The sequence below is a fragment of the Castor canadensis genome, chromosome 6 (assembly GCF_047511655.1).
Source record: "Castor canadensis chromosome 6, mCasCan1.hap1v2, whole genome shotgun sequence".
Lineage (NCBI taxonomy): Eukaryota > Metazoa > Chordata > Mammalia > Rodentia > Castoridae > Castor > Castor canadensis.
The window spans coordinates 145,072,068-145,089,480 of record NC_133391.1 but is presented as its reverse complement, the minus strand read 5'-3'; the positions used below and the strand labels follow the sequence as shown (position 1 = coordinate 145,089,480).

Below are 17,413 nucleotides of genomic sequence, written 5' to 3'. Positions count from 1 at the left end.
ATATAACTTCATTAATTCTTTGTTGCCTATTTTCTGACATACATACATCTGCCTCAGACTGATCTTGTGCATTTTTTTTCCTTAAACCTAAAGTTAGCCACTTTTCCAAAGAGCCCTAATTCCCTGCAGTTGTAACCATCTTGGTGTTGTAAATGTTCATTGTTCTTGTAGCTTTGAGCATTTTCAGAATACAGAGGTAGAAATATGTACTTTTTTAAAGGAAAAAAAAATCAATTTATATTGAGAGAGTGCCAGCATAATATGCACCAGGCCTTGGTTTCAATCCTTAACACTGCAAAAAAAAATTATATTCACACTTTTAATCCAAATTTAAGATTATTTTACTTTTATTCTTCCCTTTAGGCAAAAATTCTTGATTGCTTAGGAAATTAGCATAAGTATTTATTTGCTCTGACCTATCATATCAATATAAAATTGCTAAATGTACTTCCTAAGTATAGATATAGCTCACTAGAGATAAGCCACTAAAAGATTATTGCAATACAATTTTTTTCTGTTTTTTGTATCAGTAATTTACTATCCAGTTAGGTTCATTATTTTCTTTTTACTTTTTCAGTAATAAAGCAATAGCAGTATTTTTGTCAGTAAGCAAAAATTGTTTTTTTGAGACATAATTCTCATGTAAAAATTTTCACTAATTTTAGGTACACCGTTTGAGTTTTAATAATTATGTGCAGCCATGTAATCTTCAGCACAATCAAGATGCAGAATATTACCCAAAAGAGCTTTTTGCAGGCATTTCTCTTTTGGTCCTAGGAAACTATTGATCTTTTTTTGTCACTTGAATTGTATCTTTTCTAGAATTTCATATCAGTAGAATCATACAGTATGTAGTCTTGTATTTTTACCTTTTTACTTACCAGAGTGTTAGGATTCATTCGTGTTGTTCATGTGTTAACTTTGGGGGCTTTTTCTTACTAATTTAAGACCTGGGTTGTTTCTAAAAGTCCTGTGATACTTGTGTGTAAGTTTCTGTGTTGGATATATTTTCATTTCTCTTGCATAAATTCGTAGGAGTGAGATTGCTCATATGACAAGTGAGGCAGAGTCAAATTGTTTTTCCAGAGTGATGAAACTATTTTGCATTTCCACCAGCAATGTATGAGAATTCCAGTTCCTCCAAATTCTCACCTGTGTTGGCATTGTCAGTTCTTTTAGAAATTTAACCCATTTGGTGTGATGGTGTGTAGTTGTGTGCTACTCTTTTGAAATTTCAAAATGCCCTTTGTAGATACCTTCATGGTAATTACCTATGCTTTCCCATCTGTAATATCTTGAACTGCTTTCATAAATCATCTTTCATTTTTTACAAGATGTACTTGGGTATCATTTCCTTCCTAAATTAAGTAATGTATATTGCAAAGCCTTATGATCACAGTAGTGAAGTTTATGTCACACATTCCAAATGGGGCATACTAATTTTGAACATATTTACAGTTGTTTGTTTCATCTGATAATAAGTGATGTAAGCCATAATAGCTGTCATTATTTGGACCAGGTGTGCTAGTGCACAATAATACTACTATGTATTATTAGCAAGTTAGAAACAAAAGGGATATAACTAGATTCATAATCTTCTAATGATAGTTTTACTTTATTTTTTTTTTGCACATTATCTTTGTACATTTTTATATTCTCTTTTCTTTAAAGTCCTGGCCCTTGGAAACTATTGATCTATGTTTTTGTTACTATAGTTGTATCTTTTCTAGAATTTATTTAGTTAATTAGTTTTCATCTGTGCAAATTCTTGATCACTATTGTCTGTTTTACTAATTTGAGTTTACTGATGACATTTTGGCTTTGTAATTAGATCTATGTAGTAGCAGAGTTTGGTTTAACAAATTAAAATTTGAAACTCAAAAATGTTTATGCAAATATCTGTAAATTTTTGAGAAGCTACAGAGGGTATAAAGAATGACTGCTGTAGGTGTTGGGAGTTCTTGAGTGAAACATAATCAGTGTACCTACTGTCTCCACTTACATAGACACATATTACATTTAGCACAGTCCATACTGGATTGGAGTCATATCTCATAGATCAGTGATTTCCTAGGGAAACTTGAAGTACTACATTAAATAGCTTCAAATTCACACATGGACCAACTTCTGTCCATTGACTAGTTACATTAAAATACCATTTTTAAATGTATGGAGCAATCATTTCCTTTATAAGCTTTAGTGAACTCATGCTTTGTTTTTGTTTTCTTTTTCTTGTCATTTTTCAGTAGTATACAAAAGAATGACTTTTATCTTGAGAGTTACATTTTTTTACTTTGAGGAAACCAGATGCAATGAAAAAAAGAGGCTGAGCATGATGGCTCGCATTTCTAAGTCCAGCTACTTAGGCAGAGATCAGGAGGATAGCAGTTTGAGGCCAACCTGGACAAAAAGTCTGTGAGTCCTCATCTCAAAAAAGCAAGCCAGGTTTGTTGGTGCACACTTGCAATCCCACCTATGCAGGAGACATATATAGGAGAATCTGGGTCCAATGCTTGCCTCAGGCAAAAAGTGTGAAACTCTATCCAAAAAAAAATAAAACAAAAAAGGACTGGAGTATGCCTCAAGTTTTAGAGCACTCACCTAGCAAGTGCAGGGTCCTGAGTTAAAATCCCAATCCTGTCCCATCTCTTCCCCCCACCCCACAAAAAAAATAATTAAATCATATTAAGCTGTCTCCTATTTCTTCTGTTCCTGGACATTATGATACAAGGTATAATCTCCTTGAAGTTTTCAATCAGACTCTATCTCCATCAACTAGTGAATGGATAAACACTGGAATCATCACAGTTTAATATCCACATCACACATTTAATAGTACTCTACATCAGAAAGTAACCAAACTATCAATACATACAGCAGCCTAGATGAATAATAAAAACATTATGCAGAATGAAAGAAAACTTAAACTAAAGAGTGTATATTGTGATTCCATTTCTATGAAGTATATAATATATAATGTGTATTGGGAAAAAAAAACCAGAAGAGTGATTGCAGAGGACTCTGAGGGTGGGGCCAGGGTTCTGTATTTTGAAAGTTGCCCCAGATAATTCTGATGAAAGAATTAAGAATCACTGTTCTTTATCTTGGTAAGGATTTGCGGTATAATGGTGAATACATTACAAAAGTGAGCAAAATGTATGCATACGATTTATATGTTTCCTTACATATTTTATCTCAAGAGGAAAAAAAGGAACATAGAAAGTAAAATATGTGTGTACACAAATTGTACACATTTCATGACATACGTTTGTATATACGTACGTGTGAGTGTACATTCATACTAGTATAGTAAAATGCTGTGGTAGAATCTGAATGGTTTAAGTAGAGGGTATTCATGATAAAAAAATTTTTTTTTCAACTTATTTGTATGCTTGAAATTTTTATGATAAAATATTACACTAGTATAAAAAAGGGACCTACATCACTTGGAATGTTGGTGCCTTTAAAAAATATTTTTAAATGATTAATATTAAAAATGTTTTATGTACCTTGGTTGATTATTGTTTATATTGTGAGTGCACAGCTAGTATGTAATGTGTATGACCAACAGTAAAAAGAGAAGAAATAATCATTTCAGAGGACACACAAGAAAAATATTTGATGAACTTTTTGAATAATGACTTATAATAAACAAAGATAAAATACAGATTCCTTAATCTGACGGAGAGTAAACTACAAAACCTAAAATGAAAATCATGTAAAACAAGAAACTGTAAAAAGAGATTTTGTTAAAAATCAGGAACAAAAAATGTTCATTATTTATGTCTAAGGGATTGTAAAAATGTGAGAATTTAATGACAAGTTAAAAATAACTAAACCACTTGCCTTAAGAACTGCCAAAACTTATTTTTAAGATGCAGTAATTAATATAGAATAATAATAGATAAATCAGAACTAAACAGACCAGTGAAACAAGATAGCCCAGGCCTACACAGCTATAAGACATGACACTACTGATTATGGAGAAAAGATGGACTTTTCAGTAAATGTGATTGTGACAATCAGTGGTCTATGAGAAATTTTTTTATTTGATTTCTACTGCAATTCAAAAATCAGCTCCATATAGATTAAAGGAAACTTTAAAACTTTTAGAAAAAATAATAGGTAAATTTTTTGCCTTTCTATAGGAAATGATACAAGTGAGTCACAAAGATCATTATCCTTAAAAGATTGATAAATTTCATTGCCACATTTGCAAATCAAAAGACATCTTAAAGAAAGTGAAGAACCACAAGTCACAAATGAGGAAAAGTTATTTAGCATACATAGGACCAACAAAGGGTTAATATTGAGAATATGTATAGAACTCTACTCCTACAAACCAATATGTCAAGAGTCTCAGTAAGAAAATAGGTAACTTTCAGGGCTGGTGGAGTGGCTTAAGCAGTAGAGCGCCTGCCTAACAAGCGTGAGGCCCTGAGTTCAAACCTCAGTACCACTAAAGGAAAAAAAAAAAAAAAAAAAAAGAAAATAGGTAACATTCATAAATTGTATTTCATTGAGGAACTAGAACATACAGCTTACAAGATGTTCAACCCTATAGTAGGATGAGAAATACAAATAAATACCATACTCTATGCTGTTGGATTGGCAAAAATTGAGTCGGATAACAATTGATGGGAGAGATGGATTAAAAGCTGGGCACGCCTGTAATTCTAGCACTTAGGAAACTGTGGTAGGAGGACTGTGAATTTAAGGGCCAACATGGACTACATAGAGAAAACCTGTCTCAAAAAAAAAAACCCGCCAAAAATAGATGAATTAAATGGTATATTTTAACATTGCTAATAATTGAGAAAGTACTATAGATTGAGCACCCCTACTTTGAAAATTCATAATCAGAAATTCTCAAAAAGTTGAAACGTCACCAGTGGAAAATTCCATACCTGATCTCATGTTACAGGTCATAGTTAAAACTCAGCTAAAATTACCTTCAAAAAAATTTAAAAATTAAATTATCTTCAGGCTAAGTTTATATGGTATTATCAAACAGTAAATGGATTTCATGTTTAGACTTGGGTCTTATTCTCAAGATATCTCCAAATACTCCAAAATCTGAAATCTAAAATACTTCTAATCTCAAACATTCAATGTAAGGAATATTCAATTCATAAAATCACTTTTTAAATTTTTTTTTAATATTTTTTCTCATAAAATTGAATATTCCTATATGTTATGACCCAGCAGCTTTACCAGGGTGTATATACTAGATAATCTTGTATATGTGCATTAGGAGACACATACAGTACACATATGATTTTATATGACTAAAGTTGGACTTAACCTATATATGGAAGAATAAATTAATTATGTACACCAGATTCTTAAATATTAGTAAAAGTGAATAAAATACAGCTTCCTGCAACATCCTGGATTAGTTATGACACACTGGTTAGTGAAAAAGCAAGTCCCCAAAAACACATTAGATGTGCTACTTTTGTTGAAAGTTGAAAATCAAAGCAAACTCATAAGCAATGCATGTAGCATAGACATTTCTTGAAGTGAGAAAAAAAAATTTCTTGAGTTAAACAGGAATGGAGGATAAGAGAAGGAGCATATTAGAAGATAAAATTATTAGAAATATTCATAGTACATCATATTTTTATAAGTAATTAATTAAAAAGCCACCTACCAGTCAGTGGTTATGGTTTTATGAACTAAAATTTATAATTAATACTAAAATTTATAATTAATTCTTTTGCATGTATACCTGATGTCTTAGAAAGGAAAAAATACAGAGGGATGAGGAAGATAGTTTACTATTTCTAAAATGATCAAGCTAGAATGTGATACCGATAGCCTTTCTAAAGAAGTGATCTATAGAGTGGGTTAATGAGAATTTGCAGTTCAGAATTGAAACATGGTAAATTGAAGGGTTTTTTTTTTATTATTTGGAAAAGGGGGCAGTGTATATGTTACATTATTCTGGTTGTTATTAGCTGTTTTAGTCAACCATGCATCTTACAGTAAAAGTTTAAGCTCATGCCATCCAATACTAGTCATGTGCATTTTTAAAATTTTAATTTGACTTACTTATTTTATTTAGTTTCACTCCATACTAGCTGCATTTCCAGTGTCTAGTAGCTACCTGTAACTCATAGCAACCATATTGGACTACACAGATAGAGAACATTTCCAAAAAGTTTCATATGCTAGTACTGCAACTCTTCATAGAAATCAAATATAAAATTTGATTCCTTTAGTAACTCCAGAATATTAGCAAGACATATACGTTAAATGATTTTTTCCATTAACATGATTATGAAAGATTGGATTGACTATTTTTTGACTGTAGTTAAGAGTCATCTCTGTCCTCATCTCATCATTCATAGTGCATTTTTAGCATTTTTTAGTAATGATTTGGCAATAACAGAAGAAATCTACCCTTTTGTTTTATAATTGCAAAATTTAAGGTATAATTCAAGTGTTAATAGTCTTTAAAATAATTCATCTAATATTGAGTGAAATTCTTTGGTTTTGGTTGGAATAAGAAAAGTCTTTCCTATATCGCATATCCTATCTCAGATCTTACACGTAGTAGTTTAAATACTTCATAATAAAATTGTTTGAAAGTATTTGTAAATTTCTGGTTTATATTTTTAAACATGTCATATTTTTTGTTTTGTTTTATTAATTTTCACTTAATTTAAATTGTTAATGAAAATTGAAAAACATATTGCTTATGGGCACGTTTAATGTGTTTATATTATTATTGCCTAATGAATAATTATACTGGGATTTTTTTTTATATATATACATATATAGTTGTTGAAGTCCGAAGAGGATTCCTCATATAAACCTGTGAAGAAAGCTTGTACTCAACTTGTTGATAACCTAGTTGAGCACATTCTTAAATATGAGGAATCTCTAGCTGGTAAGACATTTTATGTATTAGTCCTTAAGTTAATTTTATATATTTTAAAATACTTTGGGCACATTTCTTAGTTTTGCCTCTGGCTCTGCTAGCCTAATAATTACTTTATCACTTTTGAAGGAAATTTGATTTTCATTATATAAATACCTTTTTGATGTTGTATTCTGTATTAGAATGTTAGGGATAACTAAGATTATCTAGAGCAGTGTAATAAAAGCATAAACATGATCTCCTCTACCTATCTTTCAGTACTTTCAATCTAATACTTTTAGATGTCATATTTAACAGGAATAAAAATAAGTCCAGGGGCTAATACGTTTTTAGCTAAAGATATCAAAGCTATTTGATATCTTTAAATAATATGAAATTAACTATTACTAAAATGTTTTTAAAGATTTATATTACATTCCTGATATTGTTTATAATTGTTATACAAATTAGAAATCTGTTAAAATTTTTAAATGCAAATTAGGTACTTAATACTTTAGCACATTATAAGTCACAAATATGAACATTTTCATCAATTATAAATAACTTCATAAAAAAAGTCATAATATGTACTCATTATTTAAAACATACCCATCTTCTGACGCAAATGAATGAGGAACAACAGTCAACCTCAGTCATTCTCCCTATTGGGAACCAATAACCATTTATATCACTGAAGGAAATTGTTGATATTCTTTATATTTTCATATAGCTTTTTCCTTTAATTTTTTTCTACATTGCATGTGTACCACTGTTTTTCTTTTTTGTAGGCTTGTTTTGTTTATCCCCATCCTCGACTTTAGTGGTGATACTTTCATCCTTTAAAGGTTGCTCATCCCTTATAAAACTTCGTTTCCTAGAAACCTACATTTTCTTCTATTAACATTGTCTTCCCACCTGAACAGCATTTTGTTTAATATAACACTGATCCAGTTTTTCCATTTGTCACTCCCATTTTTTTTTTTAATTTTTATTAGAATGTATTCATTATACGGGGGGGATTATAGTGACAATTCTAATTAGGCTTGTAGTATACATTGGTTAGATCACCCCCATTTTTTAAACATTCTTCAACCACATCAACATCTCTTGTTCCCCAGTATCCTTAAACATAGTATCACCTAGCTAAATATTTTTGCCCCCTTTGCTAACTTTTTTCCCATTGTCGGTTCCATTTTTAGACATAACCAACACCACATTTCTCGCAAGGGCCTATTTCTAAACTTTCCAACTTCCACTCTGCTTTTTAATCTCAAGTCTTACTCCTCTTAGTTTGCCTTTCATAATGAGGCCTCTTTGTCTTTATCTACAGTGTATATAATTTCTGTAACAAAAGAAATGAAATGCAGAGAGTCTTATAAGAAATACCATTTTATTAAGGCCTATACTGAATCTATTCAGGGAGTAGTACTGAGTAAATTAAATAATATTCTGTATAATTTCTACTGCTTTGTTATATTTTAGTGTCTTATTTCTCTCTTTGTTTTTCCAGACTCTGACAATAAAGGTGTGAATTCTGGAAGATTGGTAGCTTGCATAACCACTTTGTTCTTATTCAGCAAAATAAGACCCCAACTCATGGTTAAACATGCCATGACCATGCAACCATACCTTACCACTAAATGTAGTGTAAGTACAGAGCTATCTTATATTTATGTCTTACATAAAACATACAGTGTTTCAAGTTTAGAATTCACCTGTGTCAACCACATTCTCACTGACAGATCAACTCTGTCATTCTAATTTGTAGCAAGTTATCTAAAGACATTAACTTTCTGATAAATAAAATTAAAGTTCCATATCTCTATAAGCTCTTTAAGCAAAAGCATCACTGTTTAATAAAGCTGGACATGGTATCTCACTTCCTATAATCTCATCTCCTCAGGAGGTAGAAATCGGAAGAATCCAGTTCAAGACCAGTCTAGGCAAAAAGTTAATGAGATCCCTTCTTAGATGATAAACTGGGTGTGGTGGCACATGCCTATGAGGCCAGCTATAAGATAGACCATAGGTGGGAGGTCCATGGTCTGAAGCCAGCCCTGGGCAAAAACAGACCCTATCTGAAAAAAAGCTAAAGGAAAAAATGTTGGGGCCATGGTTCAAGTAGTAGTGCACCTGCCTACCAAGCTCAAGGCCCTGACCACCAACAATACTTAAATATTTGCTCAGTAATTGTAGCTCTTATTAAGACCTCAAAGGTAGATGAAACAGAGTTCCTGTCTTTTTTGTAGCCCATGCAAGCCTGAGACTTGGTGTGTATCTGAGACTGGCTTCCAACTCACAATCCTCCTCTCTAAGCTCTCCTGATGCTGGGATGATAGCTGTATATCACTATGAGAAACTTACTATCTTTTGGATTCTGAATTTGCTTTTCATTTGTCTTTTATAATATATTTGATACTATTTTTATACTAGAGCAATATATTGAAAATGAAAAATTTAGTATATCAAATTTTAGGCTGTCATTTTAGTTTAATATTAGCATATGCTATCTTTTCTTAAAATGAAAACTAAATAAAATATTGTTTAAGTACAATAATAGTGCAAATCAAATGAGATTAAAAAAGACAGCATGGTGAGTTACATAATTTGTTAAAATGTTAAATTTTAAAATCTAGAAACTTACAAATGTAAATGTTTTTTCATATACTGTGTTCTCAGTATTCCTAAGGATCTAACTTTAACTGTTTCCTCTACTACATTTTTTTTGTTGCTCTTTTTTTTTTTTTTTTTTGTAATCTAAATTACAAGTTCTAGATAAAAACCTCAGGACTTCCTGACAGGAAAATAGCACAGGATAAGAAATACATTTTTAAAGACAACATGTATTACTCCTATGACAGTAGTTCCTTTTTGAGGGCTTGTATGAGATCCCACAATCAACTGGTTTCATAGTGTGGTCTGTAGTTAATAGTAGCTTGTATTTGTTAAACATAGTTATCAGGCACTTTGAAGAATTTTACATGAATTATCTCATTTACTTTGTGAATTAGGTACTGTCATCCTCAATTTTAGTGAGAAGGAAACTAAAGCTTAGAGAATATAAATAACTTGTTCAGTGTCACATATCTACCAAGACTCAAAGTTTTAATTCAATGCCATAACTAACTCCCACCAGAGCCTGGAATATAATGTGGCCTATATAAGTAGTTCTTGGGTGATTCTTTGTTTTGTTTTTGCCATACTGGGGTTTGAACTCAGAGCTTCACACTTGCTGTACAGGTGCTCTAACTTGAGCCACTCCATCTATTTGGGTGATTTTTGAGTCAATTTTGGTTTTAAAGCCAGGTCATCTAAGTAATTTTGTGTGTCTTTTATATATGTACATTTACAAGTAAAAAGTTTTATTTAAGATGGGCATAGTGGCATAGTTGGGAGGCCAAGGTCGGTAGGATTGAGTTTGTGGCCAACCTGGCTAAAAAGTTAGTGAGAACCTATCTCAACCAAATAAAAGCTGGGTTTGGTAGTACATACCTATCATCCTAGCTTCATGGGAGGCATAAATAGGAAAATCATAGTCTTGGCCGACTCAGGCAAAAACAAGAGACCCTATTCAAAAAATAACCAAAATAAAAGGGACTGAGGGCATGGCTCAAGTGAGAGAGCACCCCCTGAGTTCAAACCCCAGTACCACAAAACAAAAGAAGTTTTCTTTAAACAAGACCATTTAGGGCTGCAGGTGTAGCACAGTTAGTAGAGCCCTTCCTTACCTAGCATGCTCAATGATTTGTTCAATCCCTGGAACCAAAAAAAGCACCTTTTAAATGTTTTTTGTTTTTATATCCTATTTTCATCTTTTTTCTCCCCTTAGGGAGAACGTTCTGTAGTATCTTTACATACTTTATCCATGCATCTCTAATCATGGACATGCAAACATATGTATAAATGGTTGAACATTAAGATGTTTTTAATATCTTGAATTATATACATATCTGTTTGGACTGGTTACTAATTTCACACCAGCTGGTACATATCTAATTCATTTGTTTTTTCAGTGCTGACATCAAACCCAGGGCCTTGTCCATGCTCAGCAAACACTCTACCAATGAGCTATACCCTTAACCCCTAATTCATTGCTTTAAATGGGTATATATTATCCATTTCATATATGTCCTGTGATTTATTTAATAATGTCCCTATTTGGCAGGTATTTACATTATTTCTCATTAATTGCCCCTACAAACCGTTCCTTAATATTTCTGTTTGTATTAGCTTTCTGTCACTGTGACAGAATACTTAGGAATGGATTTGCTAGGTTGAGAGACTATTTGGTTTTGTTTGTTTCTTTTTTTTTTTTTTTTTTTTTTTGTGGTTCTGATTCTCAGTAGGGTAGATATGTTTTAAAGCCTTTTTGGAAAGCCATATATGATTGTCAGTATTGTTATTTTTGTGTTCTTTGTCAGCCGAACAGGTGTAAAGGAATATTTCATTATTACTTCCCTGCCCTGATTTCAAGAAGATTAAGCATCTTTTATGATACTGAGCAGTTGAATTTGTTCTTCTTTGGATTGACTTTGCTTACATTTGCCCATTTTACCTTTTGAGTTGTGTGCCTTTTTTCAGATTTTGAAAATTGTTTAAATACTTTAAATATTTTAGATATTAAACCACTTTGTATTATATTCAAATATTTCTTATATTGTAGTCTGCTGGTTTTTCCTTCATAATCTCCATTGTTCTTTAATTTTTTTGTTTTAGAGTTTAAGATATTTTGTTTACCTGATTTTCCAGGCTGGTATTTAATTAAAAGTTTCAGAAAATGCTACTACCTTTTATTAAAAGTAAAATGTTTTACGTGGCTCTTAAATTAATTTACCCTACCCAACAAAAACTCTTCTGTCCCCAGACCTACTTTAACTCATCCACTCTTGCTTAAAGAAGTTCTGGGTAGGAAATTAAATCACAGGATTTCTGTGTTATTGAGAAAGAAATATCTAATATTTTTAAACTTGTGTGTGTGGAGCATCATGAAAGGAAGTGTGAATGTGAAGTAGGAAGGTTTTTAACTAGTGAAATAATCTCAAAAAGTCCAAAACTAATGCCCCTAATCTATTACTAAAAATGAGGAATGCTAGCTTAGCTAGATTTTTAAAAAAATACATTGAAAATTTTATTTCACAAGAGAAAAAAAAAAACCTATGGTTGCATTGGGAGAGAGAAACTGATTGACTAGAAGACAGGTAGAAAAGAGACTTTTTTTTGTAAATTCTTCAGTGCCTTTTGATATTTTTTATGCTCCACCAATTTTTTTTTAAATCTTGTCTTTTTTTTTTTTAACAAAGAAAAATATTTTAAAATTTAAAAAACAAGCCTTATACCTAGTTCTGGATTTACACATTCTTATAAAAAGTAAGGTTACCACAGAGTTTCTTAACCTCAGCACTATTGACAGGACTGAATTATTCATTGTTAGAGCCTATTCTTTGCATTATAGGATTTTTAGCAGCATCTTTGGCCATGAGATGCCTGCTGTACCCTCCACGTTTTCATTGTGACAACCAAAAACATCTGTAGACATTGCCAAATACTCCTGGGTGGAGAGTGGAAAGCAACCTCACTTCCAATCGAGAACTTCTGGGTTAACATATCCAAATTTGAAAAATACTAATAAAACTGTGTTGGTCTTAGTAAAATACTCTGCTAATATTTAAATATTTTTGTTCATAATTGATTTAAACTTCATTTTAGGGGGGAAAATAGCTTGAACATTGTGATTAAGTAACCCCAGGTACACACCTGGGGTTATAGCTTGTATTTATGTTTGGGATATTCATACAGCATTAATTTTATTTTTATAGACACAAAATGATTTCATGGTTATCTGCAATGTTGCAAAAATCCTGGAGCTAGTCGTACCACTTATGGAGCATCCAAGTGAAACTTTCCTTGCCACTATTGAAGAGGATCTAATGAAGCTTATCATCAAATACGGCATGACTGTAAGCATTCAATTTACCATCTGTATATTGAGAAAAGAAAATACTTTAATAGTATATTTTGTCTTTTACTTACAAAGTAACATTTTCTCTATCTTTCAGGTAGTGCAGCATTGTGTGAGCTGTCTTGGAGCTGTTGTAAATAAAGTGACACAAAATTTTAAATTTGTGTGGGCCTGTTTCAATAGATACTATGGTAAGTTCAGTGCCTGATCTTAAACATTATTCTGCTAAGTCCTACAAGTATGTTCAGCCCATTTTTATCATGTTTTATAAAGAGTAGCACCAAGAGTAATATAATTGTTCCCCACTCTCAGAAACAATGTTTTCTGTTGTCTTTTGTATTCCCTTAAAAATCCACTGATTACTTCAGAAATGTATCTCCTCATAAGTAAAGGCTGGTAGATTTTCTGTATACTAACTGTGTAAAGTAGATTTTAAATATTTTTTACATTGTTTTAGCTCTAAGGAGCACACCTATAATTCTAAATATATGACATTTAGAACCATTAGTAAAATTAATTGTAATCCATTAATAGTATTTATTTAAAACTAAGTCAAGGATAAAGGGTTTCTCATTAATAAATATTACATGTCTTTACTAGGTGCCATTTCAAAATTAAAAAGTCAGCACCAGGAGGACCCAAATAACACTTCACTTCTAACAAACAAACCAGCACTTCTTAGGTCCCTCTTCACTGTTGGAGCACTGTGTCGGCATTTTGATTTTGATCTGGAAGATTTTAAAGGCAACAGTAAGGTAAAGATCATAATATTACTTAGTGTGCTGTAAAACACACACTCTGAGCTAAGAATAACTATAATGACCCAGTATGAAGGCAACATTAGAGTAGTCTGGTTTTTGACTTGTTTGTTTTTGCTTTGTTTTGAGATGGGCAGAGAGAGGAGTTTTGTGGGACTGGGGTTTGAACTCAGGGCTTGGCGCTCTACCACTTGAGCCACACCTCCAGTCCATTTTGGTCTAGTTATTTTTTGGAGATGGGGTCTTGAGACTATTTCCCCAGGCTGGCCTCAAACAAGATCTTCCCAATCACAGCCTCCCATTTAGCTAGAATTACATGTGTGAGCCACTGGTGCCCATTGAATAGTTTGGTTTAATGAGAATTCTGAAAACAATGCTAATCAAAGTATGAACTCCAGACTTGCTGTTCATCCATGAACTATTTGTTACTGGTCTGTGCAGAGATAGGAAGTTTCTACCATCAACTGTGTCAGCTCTTTATCAGTAGACATAGTGTCTAGATCAACAGCTGTTTTTTTCTCTCATTTTCTGAGTGAAGGAATCAGTTCATGAATTTATAATCTGGCACAAGTTCCTTTGGAGCAAATTGTTACATTAAATGCCACCATTCTCTTAATGAATGCAATTGATGAGATTTTTATTGTTGCTGTTTTTCAGTGTTGGTGCTCAAACCAGGGCCTAGCACTTGCTAGACAAGCGCTATACCACTGAATTATAACCTTACCACCATTTTTTTTTTTAAATAAATTTCAGTTCATGTGGACTTTCTCATTGTTTGCTTTTAGGCATTTTTTCCCCTCAGAGCTGAAAATTGATCTTTTCTTAATTGAGTATTCTTCTTGAGTACTTTTAATATGTTCCCCCCCACACCCTTAGGTTAACATAAAGGATAAAGTACTTGAACTATTGATGTATTTTACAAAACATTCAGATGAAGAAGTACAAACAAAAGCCATCATTGGTCTAGGTAAGTTGAGTATAAATTTCTCGATAGTTTTCAGCGCTTTCATGGTTGGAGTAAACTTTTAAATATTGGGAGTCTAAAGTGTTGGTTTATTTAAGTGTATTTTTTTTAATTCGACATAAGATCTGGTGTGGTAGAATAAAGGACTGGGGTTTAAAACACCTGGATTGCATTCTTGCCTGAGCCAGTGACTTCTGGGTGACTTTGATCAAGCCACTTAACTTCTCTCTTTGTCGGTTTCTTCATTAGTAAAGCAGAGATGACAGTGCTGTCTCCCACCCCCACTTCTAGGGTATCTTAAAACACGTCATTAAAGCACTTTGGTAAGGAAAGATCACGTAGAAGAATTTTGTGCTATTTACATATTTTTAAGTTCTTTTCAATGCAAAGCTTTGTTATTAATTTTATCTGCCAGTTCAAGTTAAAACAGTGAGCAACCTATACATACTTTTATTTGTATAGAAGTACATAATAATCAACCAAAAAGGAAAAGTTTGGATATATGCCTGTTACATGTTATTTTTCCAGGATCTTTACTGTAATAAGGACATGTTTTACAGACAGGTCTACATGGCTTATCTAGAAAGGAACAGGAGGATAGTATTAAAGTGCCTGAACTGAATATTCTTTAAAAAAAAAAAAAAAAAAAAACTTCAAATAGAGAAATCTAAAAATCCTATGCCTTAGACATGTAGTAATAAATTTATTCTTTTCTGGTTTTGGTTTTTACTGTTGTTTTGTGGTATTGCAGTTTGAACTCAGGGCCTCACATTTCCTAGGCAGACACTCTAATACTTAAGCCACGCCCCTAGCTCTTTTTGCTTTAGCTTTTTCTTTTGTGGATAGAGCTTCGACTTTTTGCCCATCCAGCCTGTACCACAATCCTCCTACTTCGTCCTCCAGTGTAGTGCCACCATACCCAGTCTTGCTAACTTTATACCCAGGCTGACCTGGAACCAAAATCCTCCCATCTTCATCTCCTGAGTAGCTGGGATTACAGATGTGAGCCACTACATCTAAGCAATATGTCCAGGTTTTGGGGGTTTGTTGTTACATTTGTTTTGTGTGGATACATGTAAAGGTGCCCAATAAAGTTAGTAATTTATTTGCAAATATTACTTTGGTAGCATCATCAGGGTTTATAATTTAATTAACGTTCATGGGAAATCATCTGCATTAGTCTTTTTAAAAAAATGAGTAATCAAAAAAAACTCTAGGTTATCTAAACTTCATTAAATCATATTGATGTTATCTGTAAAATTTTAATTTTATGACCTTATTTCTCCATCCCTTTCAGAAAGTTAGTTATAACAAATTTATTAAAATGTCAGACATTATTTACTAGGGCATTATATTGGTATAATATTACCTTCATGCTACTGTGTATCATTACCTATTCAGTCTTGGATATAAGTTACATGGAGTAGCAAAACCAGTTGTATTATAGCTAATTCAGAGAACATAAATGAAGTTTAAACTTAAAGTAGTAGTACTGTCAGAAATGGGCATGCTGGCACATGTCTATAATCCCAGTTATTTTTGTGGTAAACAGGAAAATTGCAGTTCCAGACTAGCCTATGCAAAGTTAGTCCAAGACCCTATCTTAAAAAAAAAACTAAAAACCAAAAGGACTGGGGTGTGGCTCAAGAGGTAGAGAGAGCTCTTGCCTAGCAAGTATAAGCCCCTGAGTTCAGTCTTCAGTATCATAAAAAGAAAAAATTTTCAAAGCAACAGCACTCTCTAGAATATAAAACAGTTACTAAAAGACAGCTTGCCTGGGCACAGTAATCCTGTTCACGCTAATGCTTTGAATTTAGTTTGTTTTGGTTTTTATTGGAGGGGGGGTGAAATTAATAATACTTGCTCTCTTCAAGGGTCTTCATTTTTTCTGAATTAAGCATTTATATATGAACAAACATTAATATTTTATTTCACTACTTCTTAATTGGCACTAATAAAATTCAGCATTGTGGCCTCATTATAATGCCATATAAGAAATGGGAAGATATTTTTAGCTCTTTTTAAATTACTCTGTTTCATCAAGTGGATATATATCAATATTCTTTTTTTTTTTTAAATAATGTCAATGTAGTGCCTTCTATTAGGGATCTGAAAAATGTTTGCAGACATTACTTCTTAAATCCTGAAAACATCCCATTGAGGTAGGTGGGTGGTAAATATTATTGTCCCCATTTTACAGATGGAGAATTGAGGCACAGAGAGATTGTGTGACTCACCCAAGGTCACACTACAAGTCAGTGGTGGAGCCAGGAATAGAATCCAAGACTCCTGACTCCTAATCCACTCCCCTAGCCACTAGGCCCTGCTCCCTCCTCAAGGTTTCCTCTTGTGTGAAATTCTCCTTTGAAATGCAATTTCTTGTTTTTAATTCATGGGGAAAGAAGTACCTGCTCTATTGCTTCTCTAGGTAAGGCCACTAGCATATTCTTCCAGTCATTTTAAGTTTTAATATTTTGAAATAAGGAGCTCTTTGTATAATTTAACATTTTTATTATGTTATATTTATTTTTAATAGGATCATATGAAGAGATCTTTTTTCCTCTTTCTTAGGATTTGCCTTTATTCAGCATCCAAGTCTAATGTTTGAGCAAGAAGTGAAGAATCTATATAATAATATTTTGTCTGATAAGAACTCCTCAGTAAATTTAAAAATACAAGTGTTAAAAAATCTTCAGACCTATCTACAAGAAGAGGATACACGTATGCAGCAGGCAGATAGAGACTGTAAGTGAAAATATATTTTTAAATTTCATAGTGCAGCTACAGTTAGGATGTTCTGTGACACTTGCTTTGACCCAGTATCTAAAGTTCTTTATCTATTAGATGAAGGAACTCAAGTAGGATCC

The 17,413-nt window shown here is 32.5% G+C and overlaps 1 protein-coding gene across 4 annotated transcripts in view; it reads left to right on the top strand.

Moving 5' to 3' along the window:
* The window catches only part of Nipbl (NIPBL cohesin loading factor), a 180,912-nt gene that overhangs the window by 149,743 nt on the left and 13,756 nt on the right, over positions 1–17,413 (top strand). For all 4 annotated transcript variants that reach the window (XM_074077609.1, XM_074077606.1, XM_074077607.1 and 1 more), the window contains 7 exons: positions 6,787–6,895; positions 8,376–8,512; positions 12,682–12,822; positions 12,922–13,015; positions 13,425–13,579; positions 14,459–14,549; positions 17,118–17,291. In XM_074077609.1, the coding sequence (XP_073933710.1) occupies positions 6,787–6,895; positions 8,376–8,512; positions 12,682–12,822; positions 12,922–13,015; positions 13,425–13,579; positions 14,459–14,549; positions 17,118–17,291 (901 nt within the window). The remainder of the gene's footprint in view (positions 1–6,786; positions 6,896–8,375; positions 8,513–12,681; positions 12,823–12,921; positions 13,016–13,424; positions 13,580–14,458; positions 14,550–17,117; positions 17,292–17,413) is intronic.